The following is a 26,247-nucleotide window of genomic DNA, read 5'->3' on the forward strand; positions in this document are numbered from 1 at the left end:
CCTTTGATTCTGGTAAACACTGCTAATCAGAGATAACTTGGTGATATCTGGTTCTGATTTCTGGTAGTAAATTATTGGCTTGCATACGCATGCAACTAAGTGACTTCTTCATAGTTCGTATCGTTATTGTATTGTTCATAGCGCAGTTCAAGTATTATTCATAGTTTGCTCTTGAGAAGTCTCGTCATTCTCCCAAGGTTCATGGTGTCATGTATTATTGCAGTTTCAAGACTTTGACGATGAGAGCAAAGAATCTGTGGAAAACCACACTAGGAGCAAGAAAGATAAAACAGCTTCCAATGAAATTGAGTTGAAGAAGATGGAAGCAAGAATTGAGGACCTCGAAAAACAACTACAAAATATAGAAGCTGAGAAAGAGGAGCTTGCTCGGCTGTTGGAACAGGAGCGAGAGAGGTCAAGAAGGCTGACGGATGCCCTCCTCAGCAAGATTGGTAAGTTGCAAGCTCGTGTTTGTGATGAGTGTTGACGTTTGCTGCTATGTGAAATGACCGAGAACAAATTAGTGGACACACAAACACAGACTTCAAGAGTCACTTTATTGGAAACAGATGCACATACAGGCATGCAAAGCATGCTCACTTGGAAACAAAAATGCAATGCCAACACAAAATCGCGTTGAGAAAAAACAGTTCTTGACAAAGCAAGCGAAGGCATGCTCACGCATTTATAATTAGGCTTGCTGTTCAGGCTACTTCAATGACCAGCCTAGTGAGTCCATCTCTGTGTCTCGGCACATCAAAGCCTTTGTTAAACAACGGCTCACTGCCACATGTCTTGCAACAGAGCCAACCAACCACCGCATGCTTTCTTATGTTGTTGCTGTGGTTTCTCAGTTTGTCTTTTAGGCAGTGTTTTATATGGCCTACCTAGAACTTTCCGCATGAAAGTGCAGTATGATGCACAACGCGATCTCTAGTTTACAAAGTGCATTTTATTATGCCTGCTGCAGCCAGCCAATAAAGCCTTAAAGTTAGTGCTTGTCTGTGCAATTGCTAGTCCTCATTTTCAGTGCGCTTATACAATTCCAACTCATGTTCGTGTAGCATGACTTTTTGAAGTGAGCTCCTTAAATTCATTATTTTTTAACACAGAAGCTGAGAATGCCTAACAAGTGCCACGCAACAGCGATAACATGTTTCAGTATTCAATGAAAGCAGTAAAAGCTGGGGATCAAAAGGAGATTGAATAGACACAAACCAAGTAAGAAACATACGTGCAGCTACATAGGCATGCACTGTAGAGTGTCATATAATCAATAAATGGGTGCATATCTATGAGCCAAGTATAATACAGAAGCATCTATGTTTTGTCTTAAAGGTGCACTGACACAATTATTAAAAATCTATTCTTAAAGCTGCCAACTCTATAATAAGGCCTCAGTTTCTCAAACATGCAATAAATCATGAATTATACCACCTTTTAATGCAATGAATTTAGATTGGTACCATATAGAGTACAGCTTATTTGCATACCATTCGTTTGCAAGGGCTCCTCTACACAGAGAAAGGAAATAAACTAGGAGGAAATGTCACATTGCATAGCTGGCCTTTGTAAACCAATTATTCTTGGATCCACACCCTTCACTTTCTTTCTCTTGGCCTACCACATGACCCTGCGCTCAGCAGACTTGGCATTGTAAGCTTGGCTCGTGGTAGGTTTTAATCAACATAAAGGCGCCTACAAAAGTGGTATACTGCAGCGGCGTCGCTCGGTATTTTGGCGAGCTGAAGCACGAAACATTGAAACGAGTCAAGCGACATGCCTGCAGATAATAAAGGGCACCGATTGGCTGTCTCGATCCCAGGTGCTGCCTGTAGATGACGTTGCGATGCAGTTTGCCGTTGCTGCGGCTCCCATTGTGTGGAGTTTACCACTTTTGTCGGTGCCTGTACATGTGTTTGGGGGCTTTGGTAACTGCCGTGTGATTACTTCTTTGCAACATGCTTATGCAACTTCGGTATCTTATGCTGGCTTGTACATTTAATAGCCATTGTGCAACAGTGCAGTTACTATCACACTCATTTTATTTTCAGAAGAGTGCAGTTAGTGCGGCAGTGAAAGACAGTAAAAACTGTCTTGGCAAGATCACTTGTTGAGTCAACTTTTTTTGGCTGCAATTTTATCCTATGGTGCTCTATTCCAATTCTTTCATTCCTCCCAGCTTCACTACATGTGGAAATTGTGGTTATGTGCATGTGTTATCACTGATGAGTTGTTTGGTGCAGTGGTAAAAGCACAATGTTATAGAGTTGTGAAAGCTTTTCAAGGCGAGAAAGCTTTAGATGACGAGGAATAAGTTACCGAAGGGGAGGAGGGCAAAGGGCACTGCACATTCTAAGAGACAGTAGAGGGCCAAGCTTTTATTATTACATGTTGAATGTGAACAAGTGGAAAGAATAGGCCACGTGGTGTGCTTCCAGCTTGCGGCAACACGGTTATTTTGTGGCTTGTGAACACTGTATCATCAGGCTCATTTGTATGTCAGCAGCTTGTGATACCATGTGAGCATTGCCTCTGATATGCGTGACATGTAGAGAAACCCTTGTAAAAAAACCTTAGGCCAACTGATCGTAGCATTGGAAGAGGATATAATTAGCAATTCTTTGTGCATTTATGGAATTCTTTTGCCATACTATGTTTCTCAGTTCAGCAGTTATCTAATGAAGCATGGAAAACAGGATGCAAAAGTATTGTACCAGTACTCTTTTAAGTTGTGGTAGGCTCATAGTGTGCATCTGATTTTCCAAACTGAGTTCATGGCAGATCATTTATACCTGACATGCTGTCAGTTCCTGGCCAAATATTACCTCACTTCTTGCAATATTGTGGTATATGTGCATGTAGCAGCTAAATCAACATTGCAGGTTATGTAAGGCTTATCAAAAATATACTGTGTACACTGAATGCATGACTGCGGGGCTCATTATCTGTGTTCGGAGCATACAGCTTTGGAAGGTGGGAGCTTCTGTTCTTCATTATTGTAAGCACCATGAGTGGCACAGGAGCCACGTATGCATCTTAGCCACAGCTATGTCCACAGGCACGAGCACATATAAGGATTTTGCTGCACCATGTTGTGCATTATTTGCAGCCATTGGCAAAAAAATGTCTGGCTTTTCCTTGTTTTTTAATGCTATTTTCTTAGCTGGTGTTTTATAACAGTAATTGCTTTTCATGCAGAAATCGCTCCCACTGCCAAGACAGCCACAATCGCAAAGGAGGTTGTTCATGAAATCTTGGTGCCAGATGTATCCCCAGGTTTGCTCATCAGCTCTCTCTCACTTGGTTTTCCTGTTCCAGATGTGGCATTCTTTAAAGGGCCCCTCACCAGGTTTAGGCATTTTGAACAGACAAGTGTGACGCATAGATCACTCTGTGGAAACTGTCTGCAAAATATTGAAAGCTACACGGTGTAACAGCATAAACGTCACAGAAAAGCTTGCATGCCCCTTTTTTCACGTGAGCTCTGCTTCCAGCCGCAGAGTCAAGGTTACATGCACAAATGCCTCTATGTAAGATGCACTGCCTGCAGCGTCACCAATTATGGCTTATGACCTTGGTATTTTGCCTAGCACAATGCTGCCACTGGTAGTATGCCAAACAGCGAAAAGTGGAAGGGGAAAAAAATGGAGGCAGTGCTTGTGACGTAAATGGGACAAGGTCCCTTGGCTCCAGTGAGGGAGTTGGCAGGTAACAAAAAGTCGCCTGTGGGCATCAGACATAGCAGAAGGAGAGAGTGCTTACGTTGGCAGTGAGCCCTTCCCTAGGTGATGCCCTGCTACTTGCAGTGCACAAAGAAAATTATCGATTGGACTTGGTGAGGGGCTCTTTAAGCTGCAAATGTTAAGAATATGTTAAAAAATTTGCTTTTTATTTAACCTAAATAACTTCATAAAATTTAATTTTTTTTTCATGATAACTTCAGGAAACTTTTGACCTCTTAGTTGATTGCAAGTGATTTACATCGGTGTGGCTTCACGTGACAGATATTCAGCGAGACATACTATTTAACTTCGACTCATGGGAAGATGTTAGTCTAACATACGCACAAGATGTAACAAAATGTTGCATGTTGTTGGCAGTGTATTTATCTTATTCATGCAACACGCAGGTCCTAGAATTAATTGCTATATTGTCTTCATTGTTGATATGTACAGGTGCACCTAGCTATTACATTGCCTTGGAAAAGGTATGAGTGGTTTGTCTTGACCCCTTTGGAACAGCTTCCTTGTAGACATTTTTTTAAAGCATAAAATGCTGTTAGCTCCCGTTGTCCGCGACCTTCAGCCAAAATCGAGCTGTTATCCGGGCACTCAAGATGAGAATGAGACGAGAATGGGGCAAGAATGAAACAAGAACATATGGTGCGCGATCGAAGATCTTTGTTCAATACGCATTCTGTTTGGTCGCTGCAACGTCACAAAGTGGCAGTACGCAGAATTTGCGAGAACGGGGCGGAGAGAGAAGCCAATCTGCAAGTGGTGAACTCCCCGGAAGTCTACTTCACTCGTTTGTCATCTGCTTGCAGAATACTACACTTTGTAACTATTAGTTTCTCTGCGTTGTCCCTAGGTGGTGTCACGCACAGCGAGGAAAAAACAAAAAGAGAATAAACTGCTGGAACAGTGGCGCGCTTTTCAAGAGCCAACAACATTGCAATGGCTCACTGGCATTCAATGATGGTGTCGAGTTAACTGCACAACCAACGCACTGTTTCGAGAAACAAAACAATGCCAGAATTCGCTTCAGTCGAAACTCAGTCTAAACTCACGGTCTCTGGTCCCCAACCCTTTGTACAGGACCACATTACATATGCTAATTACTGCCCTTTAAAAATATTGCTTCTGATTTCTTCCTAATGTTTGTTCACAATACCACTCTATCAAGCTGTAACTTCTTGTACGCTGAAGTTTAATTTATCATTTCGAATAGCGATGTTCAAAAAGGCAGATACAGTGCACCATACACTTGAATGTCATCTTTTGCGCTGAAACAGGGTTGCTTGTGCTCTTTTCATGGCTAGTGTTCTATGATTTCCGTGGCACAAGTTTTGTGCCGCCTCCTGCAAGAGCTGGCAACGTGCTGAGTGACCAGGCCGACAGTGACCGGCACGCCTCAGATGGCTGTGAGTAATCGTCGTAATTACTCCAACCCATCTGATTTGCCGGTAGCTGGTTCATGCTTACATCTACTCTCGGTTATGGGAGAGCCAGCATCTTTTTACTGGACTTGCTAAGTACAATCAGTCAGATAACAACATCGGGTGAATGCTTGCCAATTAATGATCCATGCTTTTTGCTGCAGTGCAAAGAAAAATCTAGTGTAGGTGCACGCACACTTAATTGGTGCCATCACAACATTTGTCTGCTGGGCTGTTCTCTGAAGTGGATGCTACCCCTGTAGTTATAGTCATTCGTCTCCTTGCTTTTTCTACATTGTCCATTACAAAGCACTGGACCAACTTGCAAAGTTTTAGCCTACTGCCACAAATGTTTGGTGAGAGCTGCATGCCAGTAAGTGAATTTGCAGCATTTCATATACTTGCACAAAATGTTTAACCTTTCCATGCCTATGCGAAAGCTCCACGTGAGTTTGGAACAAAGCAGTTATCGTCGGGCAGCACTCGCTTGTTGTCAATTGTTTGGCTGATTGTACAGAAATATGTGCATTGCTGCAAATAACTAATGTAATGATGACTTCCAAGGGTGTTAGAGTGATTTGTGAATATTTACTTAATTAAGTCAATTACAGATGATAGTTCCTCTGGCAGCATCCTTTGTAATGCTTCAAGCACCCCTAGTAGAAGTCTTTAAGACTTTTTTTGCAGGATTTGCTTTGTTTTGTTCTTTTTCGTCCAGATAAAAATCATGCAGGAGGTACAGTAGAATGTTTCTCATACTGCTATATTTTTGTTTTAGGTGGTCCACCGCAGTCATACGAAGTGTTGGCGGAGGGTTCAGTGGAAGGCAAGTGAACCCTTGTAATACTCATTACGAGTGTGTCTTTACACACTTCTTATGGTATTTGTGAAGTTTCATTCCACGGGATATGTGTATACATTTTGTTTATGAAATGTTAAATGGGCTGCACTATATTTTTGTTTGTCAGCTGAGAACTTGGGGTTATACAACTAGCCCTTTTGCACCTCTGACTAGGAAAGAAGGCCATTTTAAATCAAAACACTATTTTTTGGAGACTGCTGACAAATTTCACACTATGCTGAACCAGCACAACACTGTCCATAATCAGTATTCCTTGCTTTCAGTTCTTGTTCTCCAGAAAGTATGCCATACTTCTCTCTTCATTTTATCTTACACCAAACGTACAGAACCCTAATTATAATCATTGTAAAATGTACAGGGTCGTCCACTCTTGGTATGAACACGGCGCAGCGTGGCCGTGCAGCGCAAAGCGTCAGCGTGCACCACTTGGCCGCGCATCAAAACCAAGTGGAGCAGGCGCACAGCGGCTTGGAGGTGGGGCATTGCGTCGTCTGCTGAAGCGAGGGAGCTTACCATGCTTTAGCATACTACACAGGACATGAAGCCCTACCTCCAAGCCCCTGTGCACCTGCGTCGCTTTGCTTCGATGGGCGGCCAAGCCGTTCGTGCTGGCGCTCCGTGGCGCACGGCCATGCTGCACTGTGTGCGTGCTAAGAATGGATGACCCTGTGCATTGTTCAAATCGTCATTGAAATATATTTAAAGCACATAAAATGCTGCGACCATAACTTGCCCATGTTTGTTCCATTTGGCAGTTTCTAGCATGTGTCAATGAGTTATTCAGCTGGACAAGAACCTTCTCTGGCCTAACAATGACGTGATGCTTGCAGTTCCCTCGAAAAGAATTTGCATGATAGTGGAAATTCTTTCTGCAGAGTCCTGCTCTATAAACTTGCAGGCTTCCCCAGAACTGATTTACCACATTCATTTACCTAGTGTATTGGGAACAGGAATATCAAAAAGTACTACAAGTTGAAGTCTGTTGCCATATTAAGGTAATTTCTACATATATAATTTATTTTGTGGGTATGTTGCTTAGGCAATGTTATTTTTATTATCTTTCTGTAAACTGATCTGCTGAAGTACTCCTAAGTTGCATTGGGAAGTTGCACTGCCTTTCAAATTTAATAAGATTGGACATTTTACAGTACTGCAATAGAAATGTGCTATTAACAGTAAATATAATGCTGCACTGCATGCATTGCTGTGAACACATTTCTTCTCATTTTGCTTTACAGTCCACTGGCATAATTGACAATTTGCAATAAGCAAAGACATACATCTTTCAGAATATTTAAATATTCGATATAATGACCACATTTGTGTGCATCCTGCAGTTTGTTATAAGTGTGTTTAAAGTATGTGCATACTTCAAGTGCAAATAAATAGGGACAGAAGAAAGGAAAACCACATAGGACAAGTGCTCATCCCGTCTGTTCTTCCTTTCTTCCCCCCGCCCTGTTTTTTTGCGCTTGAAGTCAAATATGCATTCTCACAAACTTGCCTAAATTTCAGCTTTGATTTGGCTAATTTGTTGGCTAATTTGTGGCTGATTGGTTAGATATGTGTGCTGTGCAATAACCAGCACCCAAGCAAGACTAATTTCTTATACTTATGTCTGAAGTTGCCAACCACACAATGCACGCAAGCTTGAGTCTGCGTGCCTTCGCATACTCAAGCTGCGTGCAGCTTGAGTATGCGTAGATAATGCGGAATAGCTCGTATGTGTTGAAGGCTGGTGCGAGCGCGGAGATCTGTTGCAGGGAAATATTAGTGCTCGGGCTGCCTTAAATTGCCATATTAGCCAAGCACCTTGCTAAAATCAATTCTCAGGGAGGCTGATTACCGTATTATGTGGAATATAGGTTAGGGCGAAATATTGGTCGACCCCCTTGCATTGAAGCGAAGAAGTCAACATAAAAACTATAAGGCACAAAACTTCGTTTATTTACTGGCGCCGTCAGACCAGTCATCTGCTTATTCATTCGAGCTGTCTGAATTCTCGTGTGAAGACTGCTTCTCACTGGCTGCGACCCACAACATGTCTTCCTTGGTGCCATCCAAGGAGTTGCTAATGCAACACCTCTTCAATGCCCGCACCACCATATGTCGGTGGTGCGGTGGACATGGCCTAGGAATAGAAGCTCATCGTAAGCGAAGTGACACTTTTCCGGCTTCAGGGTGAGCCCTGATGACTTGATGGCCTCTAATACTGTCGCAAGCCGCTTAAGGTGATCGTCGAAATTTCCGGCGAAGACGACGACGTCATCCAAGTAAACAAGACAGGTCTGCCACTTCAATCCTGCTAAAACCGTGTCCATCACGCGCTGGAACGTTGCAGGCGCCGAGCACAGTCCAAACGGCATAACCTTGAATTCATAGAGGCCGTCTGGCGTGATGAAGGCGGTCTTTTCGCGATCCCTTTCGTCGACTTCTATTTGCCAGTAGCCAGACTTGAGGTCCATCGATGAGAAGTATTTAGCATTGCAGAGCCGATCTAATGCGTCGTCTATCCGTGGGAGGGGGTATACGTCTTTCTTCGTGATTTTGTTCAGTCGACGATAATCGATGCAGAAACGTAGGGTTCCGTCCTTTTTCTTCACTAAAACAACTGGAGACGCCCACGGGCTTTTCGACGGCTGGATGATGTCGTCGCGCAGCATTTCGTCGACTTGTTGTCTTATAGCTTCGCGTTCTCGCGTCGAAACTCGGTAAGGGCTCTGGCGTAGTGGTCGAGCGCTCTCTTCGGTGATTATGCGATGCTTTGCGACTGGTGTTTGCCGAATCCTTGTTGACGTCGAAAAGCAGTCTTTGTATCGTCGAAGCAGACTTCTGAGCTGTTGCTGCTTAATCACGGGGAGACTTGGATTTATGTTGAAGTCTGGCTCGGGAACTACGGTCGTCGGGGTAGATGCAACAGAATCCGAGAGGACGAAGGCATCGCTGCTTTCCTGTATTTCCTCGATGAATGCGATCGTCGTGCCCTTGTTGATGTGCTTGAACTCCTGGCTGAAGTTTGTCAGCAACACTCTCGTGTTTCCTCCGTGCAGTCGAGCGATCCCTCTTGCGACGCAAATTTCACGGTCGAGTAGTAGACGTTGGTCGCCTTCGATGACGCCTTCTACGTCAGCGGGTGTTTCGGTGCCGACCGAAATAACGATGCTGGAGCGAGGCGGGATGCTCACTTGATCTTCGAGCACACTCAAGGCGTGGTGGCTACAAGGGCGCTCCGATGGTATCGCTTGATCTTCCGACAGCGTTATTGACTGCGACTTCAGGTCGATGATGGCGCCGTGTTGGTTCAGGAAGTCCATGCCGAGAATGACGTCTCGTGAACACTGTTGCAGGATAACGAAGGTGGCAGGGTAAGTCCGGTCATGAATGGTAATTCTTGCCGTGCAGATTCCAGTCGGCGTAATGAGGTGCCCTCCAGCGGTCCGAATTTGGGGGCCCTCCCATGCAGTCTTAACCTTCTTCAACTGGGCGGCGATGCGTCCACTCATTACGGAGTAATCGGCCCCTGTGTCGACTAAGGCAGTGACTGCGTGGCCGTCGAGAAGCACGTCAAGGTCGGTGGTTCTTTGTCTGGCGTTGCAGTTGGGTCGTGGCGTCGGATCACGGCTGCGTCGTGTTGAACTGAAGCTGGAACGTCGCGTCGTAAAGTCGTCTTTCGTCGGTGTAGTCTTGGCTTCCTGACTTCGTCGGGACGGCGGCGTGTCATCATTAGGTCGTCGAGATGGTTTCTTCGTCGTCTTCGTCGGCGGCGGAGGATCTTCGTCAGTTCGACGAACAGCAACCGCACCTCCATCGGTTGCTGCTTTTAGTTTTCCGGATACGGGCTCGCTGACCGGCCCCGGGCTGGGCCAGTGTATGGTCGGCGCTGCGGCGACAGGTAGCGGCCTGGTGATGGCGAACGCGACGGTCGTCGCGAGCTCCACTGAGTAGCGGCGAGGTAGTCGGCGATATCGCGAGGGCGTTCACCTCGCTGCGGGCGCGGAGCATTGACGGCGAAACCTCGCAGTCCCATCTCCCGGTATGGGCATCGGCGATACACATGGCCGGCTTCTCCGCAGTGATAGCAGAGCGGACGGTGGTCGGGGGCTCGCCAAATGTCCGTCTTCCTCGCGAAGGTGCGCTGGGCGACGGGTGGGCGTGCTGGCGGCGGCGGCGGCGGACGACGGAATTGCGTCGTTGCAGGGCCCTGGCGTGGTCGCGGAGGGGGACCTTGACGGCGTGCGACGGCGGCGTATGTCATCGCTTCTGGCTGGGGCTGCAGTAATTGAGGTTGCACCTCAGGAACCCCAAGCGATCGGTGCACCTCTTCTTTCACGACGTCGGCGATCGAGGCCACTTGAGGCTGCGACGATGGCAAGACCTTGCGCAGTTCTTCGCGCACGATGGCCCTGATGGTCTCGCATAAATCGTCCGTGGCCAGTGATTGAATTCCGGAGTAGCTTGTTGGCTTGGTGCGTCGGTCAAATTGCCGGTTCCGCAATTCCAGTGTCTTCTCGATGCTCGTCGCCTCACGAAGAAACTCGTCGACGGTCTTCGGTGGACTTCTTACCATACCGGCGAAAAGTTCCTCCTTTACGCCACGCATCAGTAGACGTACTTTCTTCTCCTCGGACATTTCTGGGTCGGCGTGGCGGAACAGGCGGCTCATTTCCTCAGTGAAAATCGCGATCGTCTCATTCGGCAGCTGCGCTCTTGTCTCCAGTAGAGCTTGGGCTCGCTCTTTTCGCACGACGCTTTGAAATGTTTTCAGGAAGCCGCTTCGGAAGAGGTCCCACGTCGTCAAGGTGGCTTCTCGATTCTCGAACCACGTCTTGGCGGCGTCCTCCAATGCGAAATAGACATGTCGTAGCATGTCGTCGCTTGCCCAGTTGTTAAACGTAGCGACCCTCTCATACGTTTCCAGCCAGGTTTCCGGGTCCTCAAATGTGGAACCGCGGAACGTCGGTGGTTCCCTGGGCTGCTGCAGGACGATGGGGGACGCTGGGGCTGCCATTGCGGTTGCCTTGGCCACAATCTTCTTGGTCTTTTCAGGTAGAAGTCCGTGCTCCGGGGGCAGCTGTTGAAGACGGCGGCTTGCTCGGTGGTCCGGGATTACGTTGGTGTTCTGTTCGCGGTCTGGGCTGGGATCACGGCTTGTCGGGGGCGTCCTGTACATGGACGAAAAGCACCTCCACCAGATGTCACGTGGTAGTGACGGTGAAGAAAGAAGCAATAACACAGTAGCAATACTGTGAACGAGAAAACTAACTTTTATTGGGCGAACCTGTGCCCACAAAAACAGGCTACACTTATAGCACAACGATAGCGGCGAACACGGTCGGCGATCGTCGGAAAAACTGATCAGCGGGTCAAGCGCGTCGGCTTTTATAGATCAGTCGTCGAATGTTCCAGATTACCTGATGGGACCCGCGTGTCTTCCACAAAGTTCTACACCATTCGTGTCACGCGATGAAATCTGATAACACAAGGTTCGGCGACAACAGACACGCGGATAGAAGCATCGATAACTTTCCAGAAACTTCGGATACATGCAAGCGCGTCCCGCGCTGCGCGATAAGATTTGTTAGGCGGTGAAACCTGGTCGCCCGATAAATATAAATACACGTGTCAATATCGTCGGGCAGCGAGCGCCAAGCCTGCAACACTCATGTGGCCACAGTGGCGAGAGCCGGCTGGTTTGGGTCGTCGCGTTGGCGCCGGCCATCTACTGATTATACTGTTCACGAACACGGTCTTTAAAGGGCATGTTAAGCACGACGTCCATTGGCTGAAGTGCTGATGTCATACCTTCCGGAAGGACGGCGAACTCTGTCCTCCTGTGGCGGAGTGCCTGCTTTACACCTGTGATCAAGTGCTTGCGAAAGGCAACCAAGACGAGCATGCTCGAACACCGCAGGAGTGCACCGGGTCGCCGATTCCAGAGGGTCTTGATCCAGTTGATCATGAGGGCCTCGTCCATATAGCTCTTTTCGCTCACGCAAATGACAACATCCCGTGGGAAAGCCTCTTTCGGGAGCGTCTTCCTCTTGAAGATTATGTATGGGGGCAGCTTTCTGCCGTCTGCATCACACACGAGCATCACCGTGAAGCGCGAATGCTCATTCCTCGTTGAAAGAAGCTTGACTTCCTTCGCGCCGTGTTTGCACATTGTGGTGGACGACGGCATGTCGAACCGCACTGGCGTTTCATCGGCGTTGCCGATCTGTCCCCATGCTGCTGCCAGAGACAGATAACATACTGCTGGAATTCCACCAGCTTGTCCTCGTATGCCTCGGCATCTTCTGGCAGATGGATGTGCACCGTCAAAGTGCGAATTCCTTGCGTCGCGTGAAGCGACGAACCCAATAAATGGAGCCTTTGAATTGCTCCTTGGACAGTCCGGATTCTCGAGTGATCTCGATAGCTTTGATGCGGATGAGTTCTGCTGTCACTGGCAAGGATCTGGCACGATGCTCGCGGATGAAATCTGCCCCCTTGCCTTCGAGCTCCAGGTGCACCGCGTGACACCCGCGATAGGACATCTTCCACACATTGCAGGAAGACAGCTTGACTTTCTGCGTTCACCAGTACTGGATGCTTTTTTCCAAAATGCCAAAGTGCCGCTGGGCGGACATGCTCCCATGCATTTCAGCATATTCGATCACTTTCTTTTAATATGCTGTGGTGATCTGACGTCAAGTACTAGTACTTATTTTGTGGGTTGTCGGCAAATTAGCTATGCTAGGAACGATTGCCGCACAAAAAGGGAAGATGGTGTCGGTCCAATTGCGTAGGCCGCGTCAACGTTGGGCCTCATCGGTCACCATGGAGGCGATAAAAATGTGGATGCTGAAAAGTCTGCGCTTCTACATGCTTCCAGATGACTATTCAGGTTGTGCCAAGGACCGGTATATATATATATATAAGTCAAGGGGTGACCTTTGAGTAATATTTTTTTGGAAAAAACGTCGACTTATATTTCGCACTATACGGTAATGTTCATGTGAGGAAGTGCTTTTTCTTTCTTCTTCGCATGGACTTTACATCCCTAAATTTAAAACAGTTACTTTGATAAATATTTAAGAATTTTGAAGCACTGTCGATAGCAATATGAAATGATGCCTGCTGAGACATCTATGTGAGAGCAGGCGCTGGCGCACGTCTATTGTAGATGCAAACCGCCATTCCTTGTGAGTCGTGGCAGGCACAAGGCACGTAGACTCGAGTTTGTGTGCATCGGCAAATAAGGCTGCCTTTTCTGTACTCCCGCTGTGTTTGTTCCATTATCGCCTTGATGAAGCATTCAAATTTGATAAGTATCTAGAATTCAGTATGATTCTCAATGTAAAAAAATGTAGCTGTATTAAGTTGTCACTGCATCCAAATTTGCCCTACAAACTGCTGCCCTCAAGGTTCTAAACAAATTTCATGAATTTTTGATAAGTTTTCTGAAATGCATTATTCACAGCAAAGTATGTCTGCCTCATCTAGAAACTCCACAAAAGTAGTGTGTCGCTACACTCATGCACTTTTTATAAACAAAATGTTATGGTTTAAAGAGAACTTTATATATATGCTACACCCCCAGTTATCCTTGACAATTACTTTTATGACTTCATTGCAGTAGTGAAAAGTAGTTGTGTATGTGTTGTTGATAGTATAAGGGGAAAATTGTCATCCACCCGACTGTAGTATGAAGCTACAAAGGAAACGCGTACGAGCTTCTCTAAACAGAGCTTTGCAGTTGAAAAATTCGTCCTTGTCCGGGATTTTCTTCAACTGCAAAGCTTTCTTTCTGAGAAACTCGTATGGGTTTCCTTTATAGCTTCATGCTACAGTCAGGTCGATGACATAGCAGATCACGGTCAAGCATGCACAAACAAGGACAAACTGAGGAGTAGAAAACACAAGCGCTTGTGTTGTCTACCCCTCACTTTGTCCTTGTTTGTGCGTGCCTCACCGTGATCTGCTATGTGCAACCAGCTAGCCCAAAAGTCGTTGCTCTTGAGGTCAATGACAATTTTTTCATCTTGTAGACTTTCCTCCAACTTGCAGGCTTCCCTAGAACTAATTTGCCGCACTCATTTACATGGTGCTTTGTGAAGTTCATTAAAGATGTGTTCAGACAATTGCATGATGTTTTGCTGGCATAGTTATGCAAAAAGTACAAATTGCTTATGAAACTAGAAATTGTGATGCAATATTGTGATTTTCAGGTGCCAGTTACAGCCATGCACTGGAAGATGAGCTTCTGGACCTGGGGAGGACAGACCAGGCTGATATTGGTATGTGGAATAACTTGCTTAAACTGTGTTTGAATGATCGTTATTGTAGAAAATTCAACATATCTCATCTAGGAGGAGGAGAAAGTTATTTTGTTTTTTACCAGCTGCTTCAAACTTTGCCAGTTTTCTGCAGATACATCCTTTAAGCCGCAGTTAACATAAAAATGGTTTCACCTGCATTACTAAATTACTCTTCCACAATACCAAAAAGGCCCTCGGTTACTTCCAGAAGACGGCTTCATTTTGATAAGCCAGAAAATGTGCAAAAGAGAAGGTGAGCGATGATGCCTTAAAGTTCCTGCACCAGAGTGTCTGCTAAGCCCAATGGTTAATTGTTTGTGGGTAAAAATCGGCTACATTGTGTTTTAAAGGAGCCAAGCATTGAAAATGGCAAGCTTCTGGCACTTAGGCAACGAAGCCCAAATATGAAAAACAAAAATGTATGCTTCGAAATTAATGATGTCACACTGACATTCTGCCAGTCTGGCGGCAGCATGAAATCCGAAAATTAGAACTTTGACCTTAATTTTTCAACTAATATTCCACCTATTGCATAATTAGTGTCCCATTAATGCATGTTTATCTAGGGTAACCTGTTTGCTGCTTTAATTGTGCTTCACATTTGCTTCAATATTGCTGACTTTTTCTTGTGGGACATTCAGTGACAATATTATTTGCCTCTTCAGATGACAGTTCTCTTGCTGCATCAAGCTCTGCACCTCAAGAGCCCAAGCTGTTTGAAGTGGTAGATGGGAATGTAAGTTTGACTTAGACACTTCCTTTATGCTGTGCTTTGATTTTTTATATTTAATTGTTTCATATTTTTAATAATTGCCTAGTAGTAAGTGCTATGGCATTGTTATTTGTTTTATGTATGAGGAGCAATGCATGTCACCTTTTTCGAGTTAGTAGTTTCTAAGCTTTGCTTAGATGTACATTTGTGCCTGATGCTCACTGTGGTTATATTTCTATTTTTTACTGACATTTTTGTTCATTGTGTTTTGGCTGGCCAGTTGTCTTGTGTAAGCACTCTGCATGTTTCTCAAGGTGCATTGAACAGCAAATTCATGCACACTGAGCAAATTTTCTTGCAAAGTAAACATGAAACTAACGCACTTACATTTGTTGCTGGTCTAGTCGATTCATACTGTATTACGGACCATAAGAACTATGGCCAGTTATGGTGGATCCACACGACGGACGAAATCCGTCTTTTCCGCGACGGACTGCGCATCACGTGACTACGCGTCACGAATTTGTGCCGTCCGCGCGTCGTCCGCGACCCCCACGGACGGACAATGCCGAGCTATTTTTCGCATCCGGATTTTGGGGGTCGAATGCTGCGGATTTAGCCTAGCATGCTCTACAGTCTGGCAACAAGTGCTGCTTTGGTATATTTCTGAAACAGCTTCATCGCTGCTAACACCATTCGTGTTCAATTCGGACAAAACAACAGCCATTGCGGCCAACCGTCGTTTCCTTTCGATCTCCATTTTCATTCAAAGTGAAAAACACCTATGACAAAGTGTTTGTTACACCGATGGCACCATCTAGAGTGAGGCTTGCGGCCACTGAGATCCGCCCGGGCCGCCGCAACATCTTCGAGGCTATGTTCAGCCAATACAGCCACTCTAAGCCTACACGCCGAGAATCTGAGTATCGCTTTCGGAAACGGTGCCCACTCATCACGAATACATTGCTGTCGAAGCTTCTGGACACAAATTTAAACCAAATACAATCCTCAGTTTGAAAGTTACGGGCCTCACAGTGGACGACGACGACATTACAGGTTCGAGGCGGACGGCAGTCGCTTCGGGCGTAGCCGCCATCTTTATTTTTCCGGCGCGGTCGCCTACTCAGTCCGTCCGTCGTCTGGATGCGCTTCGCAGCCGGATGGGCGGCGGAATAAACGTCCGCGGCACGGATTTGCGCGGAGCCGTCCGTCGTGTGGATACACCATTAGCGTAAATCGGCATAAAAATAAGGGGAGGAAGAGGCAAGGTGAGCGCAAACTCTCAAGTGTTTATTGGGGACACAGGTACATTGAATGTATACCAAGAACCTATGAACATGCATTTACAAGCACGCATTACAGCACCCACATATTTTTTCAATAAACTGACTCTCCAAGAGAAAGAAAGTAACTGATGTGTTGCTGATACATGAAGCCGCAAGTTTCCTGATGTGAACGGCTTCTGTTAATTCACCTACAGCTGCATCCTTACTTCGACCTATAATCCTGATCTGGTCTAGCCATGGTTCACACTGATGTGCTTGGCAGTGGGCAGGCAAATGCGTCCTGTCTAAATTTACTCTTTAAAAACAGCTCGTGTTCCCACGCATGCTCGTTTACGTAGCGCCAGTCTGGCAGACGTTGCTCTTACCGCAAGGTAGCGGTATTCTGTACAGCAGGAGCTTGATGTGGGTGAGCTGGTGTAACATTTGAAGAAAAACAGCTCTAGAGAGATGAGGACGAAAAGAAGAACATGTACAATGGACAGGCACTAAACTTCCAACTGAATACATGCTCTTTTCGTCCTCATCTCTCTAGAGCTGTTTTTCTTCAAATGTTACACCAGCTCACCCACATCAAGCTCCTGATGTACAGAATACCGCTACCTGCGGTAAGAGCAACGTTTGCCAGACTGGCGCTGGGTAAACGAGCCTGCATGGGAACACGAGCTGTCTTTGAAGAGTAAATTTAGACAGGACGCATTTGCCTGCCCACTGCCAAGCACATCAGTGTGAGCCATGGCTAGACCAGATCAGGATTATAGGTCGAAGTAAGGATGCAGCTGTAGGTGAATTAACAGAAGCTTTTCACATCAGTTACTTTCTTTCTCTTGGAGAGTCAGTTTATTGAAAAAATATTATGTGGGTGCTGTAATGCGTGCTTGTAAATGCATGTTCGTAGGTTCTTGGTATACATTTAATGTACCTGTGTCCCCAATAAACACTTGAGAGTTAGCGCTTACCTTGCCTCTTCCTCCCCTTATATTTATGTCGATTTGCGCTAACTGGCCATAGTTCTTATGGTCCATGATACAAAGTAACTCGCAGCTGATATTAATTTTTTTCTAGCACTTAAAATTAATATAGAAACTATGCACAGCAAACTTGCCATATTTTTATCAAAACTACCATACAGAAATCATGATTAGTAGTGCGACAACCTGAAAACGTGTTTAGAAAACGTTTTTTATTAGGACCCTTCACGGTGGCTCATGGCTAATGGGGGTGTTCTGCTCTTGATCATGAGGCTGCAGGTTCCGTACCTGAGTAGTGGCAGCTGCATTCTGAGGAAGATATCTAAATGCAAATAGATGAGCGTTTGCTAACATAAGAGAACCACAGGTGATAAGAATTCATTTGGCCCTCACTGCAGCATCCCTCATCACTCATAGTGTTGCTTTGGAACAATAAAAGCCCACAACTTAAATTTTTGCCATTAAGGAAAAATAATTAAGTCTGTCAATGAGAGATTATCACCCTGCTGTGTTTTCCCTTGTTATTGCCTGACTGAAAAATTTTACAATGTGCTTTGTTTTCATACTTTTTCATGCTTGTAGGTACACCTTGGGCCAGGCTTAACTATGCCTGAGAACAAACTGTCCTTCATTATGAAAGCTGGCCACGAGATGAAAGTGGCCAGGGAAATGGCACGCTTTTTTTGGACGGTCAGCGAGCTGAAGATTCGCTCGTTAACCGGCCATTCTAGTTGGAAAAATTCTGACACCGGAAAGCAGCAGGCGACGCCTAATAAGGTGACTGCCATAATGAGTAAGTAACACTGCACAAATTCATGCCCCCTTTTAGTGTCTGCAGTATCTATGAACGTGTGCTTTACAATAGCTGGAACAGTTATATACGGTTTGCATACTGGTTATATGATGGTTTTATTAGCAAATGCAACCATGCTTTCGCAGCCAAAGAGTGTGCTTGCACAGTGTATTACAAAAGTGTGTTTTTTGCAGAAGCTTGCAGAATTTGCAAACTGCTACGTCTCTAAATTTTCTGAATTATGTCCAATGGTTGAGCTCGCCGCTGGTGTTGCATAAGCGACAATACGGGTTCGAACATCTTTGCATGCATAACGTGAAGGTTTGGTGAAAGTAGCCTTATATAGGGACATTTAATTTGTTGCACGGTCTATTGCATAATTCCTTTTACAAAGGCTGTTTGCATGTAGACTTCAATATAGTTACTTGATTGTCATGTGTGTTTTAAATGTAATCTGGTGCATACATTTTTCAGATGTAGTGGAAAAGCTGATAGCAGAAACTCCGAGCGACATCCCCGGAGGCAAGCGGCGGGCGCAAGCTCGGAAAGCGATCCGAGATCTCTTTGCAGAGAGCGCTCGGCTAGGCCAGCGTGCAAAAGCTGTGGCTTGAGGGGGCCTATTTTAATCTTTATTTCAAATAAATAACTTCCTAAGAAATTGATGTCATTTCTCATACATTGTCATGATGCGGGTGCAAGCCATGTGCCTTTGCTAAAATGCCATGGCTGAGCACACCAACGTCCCAGTGTGCGGGCGTCCCAGTGTGCGGGCGTCCCAGTGTGCTGGCGTCCCAGTGTGCCGGCGTCCCAGTGTGCCGGCGTCCCAGTGCGCCGGCGTCCCAGTGCGCCGGCGTCCCAGTGCGCCGGCATCCCAGTGCGCTGGCATCCCAGTGTGCCAGTGTCCCAGCATGCCAGCATTTACTGGGCCCATAATCAGGCGCACTGGGTCCCAGTGCACTGGGTTTTGCAATAGGGTATTAATCACCTTTCTATGTGCACCGATGTAAATGCTCAAGAGCGTTGTAGCTGATGTACCATTCAACAATGATTTTGAATGGTTATCCACCGGACACTATTTCTGCGCAACAAAAGATGGTTCCAGAGTACCACCGCGCACCATTGCTATTGTTCTCGATGAAGATAATCTACGTACGCGACCACTCACGAACAAATTACTACATCCGCGTCCACACGGAGTAAAGCAGCGTACTCGAGCAAAGAAAATACCGCACATCCGGAGCGGTAAAGCGAGCCAGATGAAGACACAAAGAAACTCACGGGAATGCAGTCACGTGGAATGCTAATAACGGATAGAGCAATTTTACTTTCGTACTAATATCCTGCAACTAGTAAAATGGCCGAGCTACAAGTTCGTTGCGTTATGCGCACACACAGATAAATTCAACACAACAAAGCAGCTAATAACAAGCGAGTGAGTAAGTTTCAGTTTGCTGAGTGCACCGAGATGCAGCTGCCGCGCCGAACGCGCGAAGTGCGCGTCGTCGGTTGAGGATGGCCTCTTCCACCAAGGCCACGTCACCAGTACGGACCGAGCACGTACTACTAGGCCCGACAGCATTTCCTCCTAAGCTACGCACAGCCCGTTATTAGAGAGTTTTAGCCCAGCGGGTTTACGGCCAGCGGAGCGGAGCGGTCTCCACCGTTGCGCCAGCGGAGCGGCTCGCGAAAAAAGAATTTTAGCCCAGCGGATCACCCGCTCGAGCGGGGTAAAGAGCGGGGCGCTCTGCTGCCCCACCTAGTGGTTCGAATAGGAGTTACTGCGAAATGAAATTGAACTACGCTTGCTTTTATTATGCAAGAAATGTTGAATAAAGATATATTACATGTTCTCAGTGCATTATTTGTTAATAATGTACTGAGTACTAATGTACGGCTCAGCGCGGCAGTCGCCGTCTTCGATGCAGAACTGCCGGCGTTCATGTTCGCGGCTGCCGTCATGCATTTCCCATACACGCCCGCGCGCCCTTACGCACGCTCGCGCGCTGCGTATACCCTCCGCTGGGGAGTGCTTTCCAGCGGGCGTAAACGCTGCTCCGTAAAACCGCTGGCCGCCTCAGCGTGGTGCGCATGCGCAGTCGCGTCTCCGCTCGCCCGCTCCGCTCCGCTGGCCGTAAACCCGCTGGGCTAAAACTCTCTATTAGGGCACACGTAGCTTAATGGCGGAGCTGTCATATGCGCGACATGGAAGTCCCTTGCTAGATGATGCGCGAGCACGTACTGGCACGTGGTACTGGATAAAATTAGCTCAGTGACTCTTCGGCTCAGGGCGATAGACGGGTTTGACACGTGCATAGGTGTCACCACAGCAGTCAATCTATTAAAAAAATTAAACTATTGTGTTTTACATGACAAGACCACGATCTGATAATGAGGTAAGCCGTATTGGTGGACTCCGGAAATGTGGACCACATGGGGTTCTTTAACGTACATCTAAATCTTAGTACACGGGTGTTTTGCATTTCGCCCACATCGAAAGGTGGACGCTGTGGCCGAGATTCGATCTCGCGACATCGTGCTTAGCAGCCTAACACCATAGTCACTAAGCTACCATGGCAGGTATCAGTCAATTACGCTTCGATGATTTCTCGAGTTTACTGATTGCATTTGCTGGCAACTGAGCATGCACTATATACCGGTTCACACGTGATCGTATTTGTGTCGTCTGCCTTATTGCGCAATACAATTTCTTCAGTGGGCATCCAAAATACCGCGTCTTACTTCGGTCCAACTACGGTGGTCAGAGCGGACGATGTCTTAATGACAGGCAACGACAGCATCGCTACAATCTGACAGATATGAGAGGGGCATTTTCGGATTCCCACTGTAGAAATTGCACGCGTGATCAGGCAGACGCCACAAATATGGTCACGTGTAAAGAGGTTATAGTACATGCTGACTTGTCAGAAAAAAACTAATCAATTATCCCGAGTAATCACAGAACTGGAATTGATTGACAGCTGTGATGACAGGTGTGTGTAAAAACAGCCTAGCGCCCTTTCCAGCAAGAATCCTTCTTGCGTAGAGATAGCAGTGTTGCGCGATCGGCGCACACGTGATGTGTCACTGGTTCTGCTATATATGTGGTCACTTTCTTCAAAATAACACACAACTGTAAGTACGCGCTTGTGTGTCTCAGCCGCTTCTGTGTCCTCGTCTTGTGCTAACAAAGCTGCATTCATGTACAGGACGATGCATAGCGCTAGGCATCGTCCTATATATATATATATATATATATATATATATATATATATATATATATATATATACATGCTATAGCAGAGTCACCATTAACCGGCCATCCCATGAAGCGCTGATAAAATAGAAGTCAAACAAGAAACGAAGCAGCAACTAACAACAACGTGGAAACACGTTACTGGCCTGGCGGGATTTCATTAACCAGCGAAGCCCACATGGGCACAAGGAAGGGCCGTACAAAGGGGGCGTGCTGTACGCGCGCATGGGTGCACCTCTGCAAAATTCACAAAAAAATGCCCGTCCGCAAGATGGTGGGGCAAGTATCGCAATTTCTATCTGGCGATGGCTAAACCCTAAAGCATGTTTCATTCTGGCGTCATCTACAAGTTTCTTTAATGTTATCAGATATGACCATAAGAGAATCCGTCGGCTAATGATTCCTTTAAAGCACAACACGATTCCGTATCATGATTTACGCGAATCAGTGACTCTGTTAACGATGGAACTAAATACAGGATGTTTATGGTATTGTAAATCCCAATCGCAAGGTTTAAATTAGACTGGCATGCGGATTCTGAGAAGCTTTGTCTTAAACGTGCGCTCGGCACACTATGGCAAAGTCGCTAACTGCCAAAGCCATTTACTAATGTGTACTTTTTGTTAGCGTCTTGAAAACTGCTTACATGCCGGATATTTTTGTCAGCCGAGGTTGGACGGCTCAAAAACTACAAGCAGAGCCCCCCCCCCCCCCCCCCGAAAATATGTAACGCAGAAGCTCTTCTGAGAGTTGTCTAGATACGCGTAAGCATTGTGCCACGTATCTCACAGCCTGGTGCCATTATGAATGTTATAAATAATGATCCTACCAGTATAAACGACAGCGATGCGGCTACACGAACTGCTGCGAACTTCGGCGCAAGGTGAATCATGACGCCAGAAAACTACTGCAGGTGGCGGCGGCAGACAGGGCAGGTGCACTGAGTGTCTTCTGATCATTATAAGCCGCTATCGATCCTTAGTGCCTTATCCATCCGCACCGAACTCTAGCATCGGCTGCGTAGCGCGGGCCTTTCCTCAAAGGCCGCCTGCGATGGAGACGGTCTCGCGGTCAAGGGAGACGCGGGGGCCCCAATCACGAAAGCGATCTGCGACGGGGGCAGGAAGTGTGGCAAGTCGAGCTTCGTAAGCGCGGCGTTCTCGCCGCTTAGTTGGTGCTAAAGCGAGAGGCAGCGCGAAGGTGAATTCGCCCGCTGCTGGAAGCCCTATTGTGGAAGCGATCGTCTTATTGGACGGACGGACGGTTTTTCTCGTTGGATAAGCAAACAAATCATCACGCATTAAAGAAAAAGCGAGAGGAAAGCCTTTTCACACGGAAGCGATATCAATTGAGAAACGCAACGATTTCTCAGCTCGGTGCAGCCACATGTTACGATGGGGCGCGTTAAACGCTCTCTTCACGCAGTATTTTTGGTATGAACGATCGATTCAAGCACATGGCAATTCTGTAATGTTAGACAAATAAATAAGGGGGTTTTACGTGGCAAAACCACAATCTGATTAGGAGGTACGCCATAGTGGGGGCTTATGGAATCTGGACCACCGGGCGTTTTCGCATTTCGCCCCCATCGAAATGCTGCCGCCGTGGCCGGGATTCGATCCCGCGACTTCGTGCTTAGCAGCCTGTAATCATACATACACAAAGAACGGATGTCTTTTGATAAAGTCCATTGCCTATGACTTATGGCACTACGTTTCTTATTCTGCTGGATTAGCCAAAGGCTCAGGTTGTACCTACACTGAAAATCAAAATGGATAATTAACTCATTAACAATAGTTCCATCACCTCTCGAACTAAGTACTTTAGCGCATACTGCATGCAATACACGAACTGAAGCGGGTGATTTCATAAGGTACATACACTTCGACCAAATTTTGAGGTTGCGGCAGTTCGGAGATACGAGCAGTCACACTTGAAGCAAAACTGCAGTTGTTCCGCTCATCTTTTTAAGAAAACCCGTTTTATATATAGAAGGAAAAATAATTTACGGAACACCAATTCATTTCATCGCAAACACTGGGAACACATATGTCTAAATGGAACTCATCTTTAGAACTCGTTTAAAGTGGATAAGACATTCAATGTGAAAACAAAAGAAATAAAATTATGGTGTTTTACCCCGCAAAAGCCAAGGTCAGATTATGAGGCACGCCGTAGTGAGGCACTCCAGAAATTTCGACAACCTTAGGTTCTTTAACGTGCACCTACATCTAAGTACACGGGTGTTTTCGCCCCCGTTGAAATGTGGCCGCCGCGGTCCGGATTCGATCCGGTGACCTCGTGGTTAGCTGCCTAACACCATAGCCCATTAGCAATCATGGCGGATGGCATGCAACGACATCGGCTAGAACTTGCAAACTTAGACGTGTGCCGCAAGGTAAGTGGTAGAAATGGTAATTAAAAATTGTTAATTAGTCAAATATTTTGATTTCTCGGGGAAATAATGTCTGCCACATAGTGCTTGAGCTCAAGAAGCACAATTCTGCTACATGCCACATGTGATTAAAAAAAGATTACGTACAACAGCTCGCACGTGGGCACAGCACTATTAACACGGACTTGGTCAGAAGAAGCTGCTGTACAGGAACTGCAGCCCTGCAACTGATCTTAGAACAAGGTCGCATAGAAGGTGCAAGATCAAGTCTCGGCCACGGTAACCGCATTTCTATGGAGGCTAAATGCAAAACCCCCGTGTGCTGTGCATTGGGTGCACATTACAGAGCCCCCGGTGGTGGAAATATCCCCCACTAATGCGTACCTTAAAATCATATCGTCATACTGGCACGTAAAACCACACATTTTCATTAACTACTAGTTCGCCTAAAGTTTCGTTATCATGAGTTCGCAAGATTGAGCAGATTTAGATTCATGCCTTGCTGTACACTGTAAAAACAAAGAGAGTTCCGGGCACTCTCTTTGATGGAGTATCTGTTTGTCCCATGTTTCACTCACTATTCGAGAGTAGATTGACTCTTTGAGAGAGTAGGCCAACTCCGCATGACAGATTTTTGTTACTCCACTGCGAGGGAGTGCTAGTACTCTCCCCACAGGGGTGATAGTACTCCCCCAAACCGAGTGCTTCTACTCCTCCAAGCCGAGTGTTACTACTCCCCCAAACAGAGTGCTTATACTCCTTCAGTACAGAGTGCTAGTACTCTTGCCAATAGTGCGAAAGCGCAATGTAGATCCATGGTCGCGTTAGAAGGGAATCGTTATACTTACATGTGGGGAATATTTGATTCCTTTATAAGTAGCTCTTGCAATTATGCTTGGAGAATGGGATGTAATCTGTAGTCGCTGAATTACTCGAATGAAACATTTTCTCTCTTAAAAGGTCAAAATCTTTATTGATCAGTCACAAGGGAAACTGAACAATAACGTGAGAAACATACTGACAAACACATAAAATCAGAAGAATGATGCCCATGAAATTTAGAACACATCTTTTAATAAACATAAGCATATTTTCTAAAGTTTCATGAATATTACAGTGCAGAAATATCCTTTAATTTCAATTGGCTGCTTCTTTCATAAATAAAGTATACAATGGAAAGTTAAACATAGAACAAACGTTTACAAACTCACAAAGTATTGACACTATGATCGAAGTGAAATATATGCCCCATTACTGGACACAAAACGCATTTCTGGCACAAAACGCGTGCAGTTATAAGGCAGAGGTTAACAGATGAGGTGCTAAGCATGGGGGTGGTAATGCAGATAAATTGTGCACGAAACTTTTCTTGTGTACCATATTCTAAGACAGCACCTCATTTGATGAGGTCCTGTACAGCCTATGGATGTTCCTGACCGAGTACAGTGCATTGAGAAATGTGTTGTATATTCTGATGAGGCCGCAGGTCTAGCTAGCTTTGCTTATATTTCACATAAGGTTAATTATGAATGGGCTGCACCGCATTGTTTCTAAGTTTGTCTTCTCGTTGTGAAGTAATATCCTGCCCGGTCTCAAAGCGGTGCAGAGGTATGTCATATTTACTGTTCGATTGGCTTCCTCACGAAAGTAGTTTCCTGGTGCTGTTGGGATTCATCCGTTGCACTTTCTCACAAATAAATAAAATTAAATTTACAATATTATCTAGCGAGTACCAAATGAGTATAAAACTTCAAAGAGCATTGGCATTAAAATTTTCGACATCAAATTTCTTGTCATACATGGTAGCTTTCATTCCCATTACGGTAAGAATGCTACGCTTCTGAGAAGCAGCTTGCATAATTACATGATCACTTATTGTGACCGGTTGAATATGCAATCTAATAAAGTATAGCATGGCTTCAGATGTCAACCAAAAATCAGATGGGATGAATATGATGCATCAAAGGCGACATAAGCATATGAACTGGCAGGGAAGTGCACGAAAAAGACAAAGAAAGAAGCAAAACAAATTCAGAATGGCAGCATCCTGTTTCACCTATCCTTTTCATGCACGTGAATTTTGCGCACGACAATGCATATACTTGCACAATGAACCAACTACCTGAAAGCAAAGCTTTTTTTTCCTACTGAACTGGTTAATATGTGCGCTACAGTAAGAAAAATTATTGCGCTTTACAGAATCTTCGTCTCAAAACAAGCACATATATGTCGGGGAAGATTAATACATTGCCTCGCTGTGCGCTCAATCTTAAGTGCAGAAATTTACCATGTGCAACAATGCTTTAATTTCATTTTGCCTAATGAAAATGTCTACAGAAGCCATGAAACTAAGGGCCTTTTGCTTAACACTATGTGTTCACATCCGACAACTAATGAACAAATATTCTACTCAGATGCTCTCAGTTCTTTGCATTGAACGCATCTCTACCTCCACTAGCATATTTGGTTGGCAAGTAGATTCAGTCACCCTAATCAAAATATGAAATACTTGACAGA

General features: G+C 45.7%; 2 protein-coding genes and 1 long non-coding RNA gene across 3 annotated transcripts in view; all 3 read left to right on the forward strand.

Annotated features, from left to right (window-relative positions):
• LOC139051492 (adipocyte enhancer-binding protein 1-like) overlaps window positions 1-26,247 on the forward strand; it is a 297,433-nt gene that overhangs the window by 183,911 nt on the left and 87,275 nt on the right. The gene's annotated exons all lie outside the window — the stretch shown is intronic.
• On the forward strand, window positions 241-6,465 carry LOC139051512 (uncharacterized). The gene is made up of 4 exons (XM_070528492.1): window positions 241-452; window positions 3,202-3,279; window positions 5,045-5,146; window positions 5,940-6,465. Exons 1-4 carry the CDS (start codon window positions 320-322, stop codon window positions 5,993-5,995), a joined length of 369 nt encoding a protein of 122 aa, XP_070384593.1. The 5' UTR covers window positions 241-319; the 3' UTR covers window positions 5,996-6,465.
• Window positions 14,194-19,043, forward strand: LOC139051513 (uncharacterized). The gene is made up of 4 exons (XR_011509408.1): window positions 14,194-14,302; window positions 14,989-15,059; window positions 17,872-18,082; window positions 18,557-19,043. It is a non-coding gene; the product is annotated as an uncharacterized lncRNA (long non-coding RNA).

The sequence above is a fragment of the Dermacentor albipictus genome, unplaced genomic scaffold (assembly GCF_038994185.2).
Source record: "Dermacentor albipictus isolate Rhodes 1998 colony unplaced genomic scaffold, USDA_Dalb.pri_finalv2 scaffold_12, whole genome shotgun sequence".
Lineage (NCBI taxonomy): Eukaryota > Metazoa > Arthropoda > Arachnida > Ixodida > Ixodidae > Dermacentor > Dermacentor albipictus.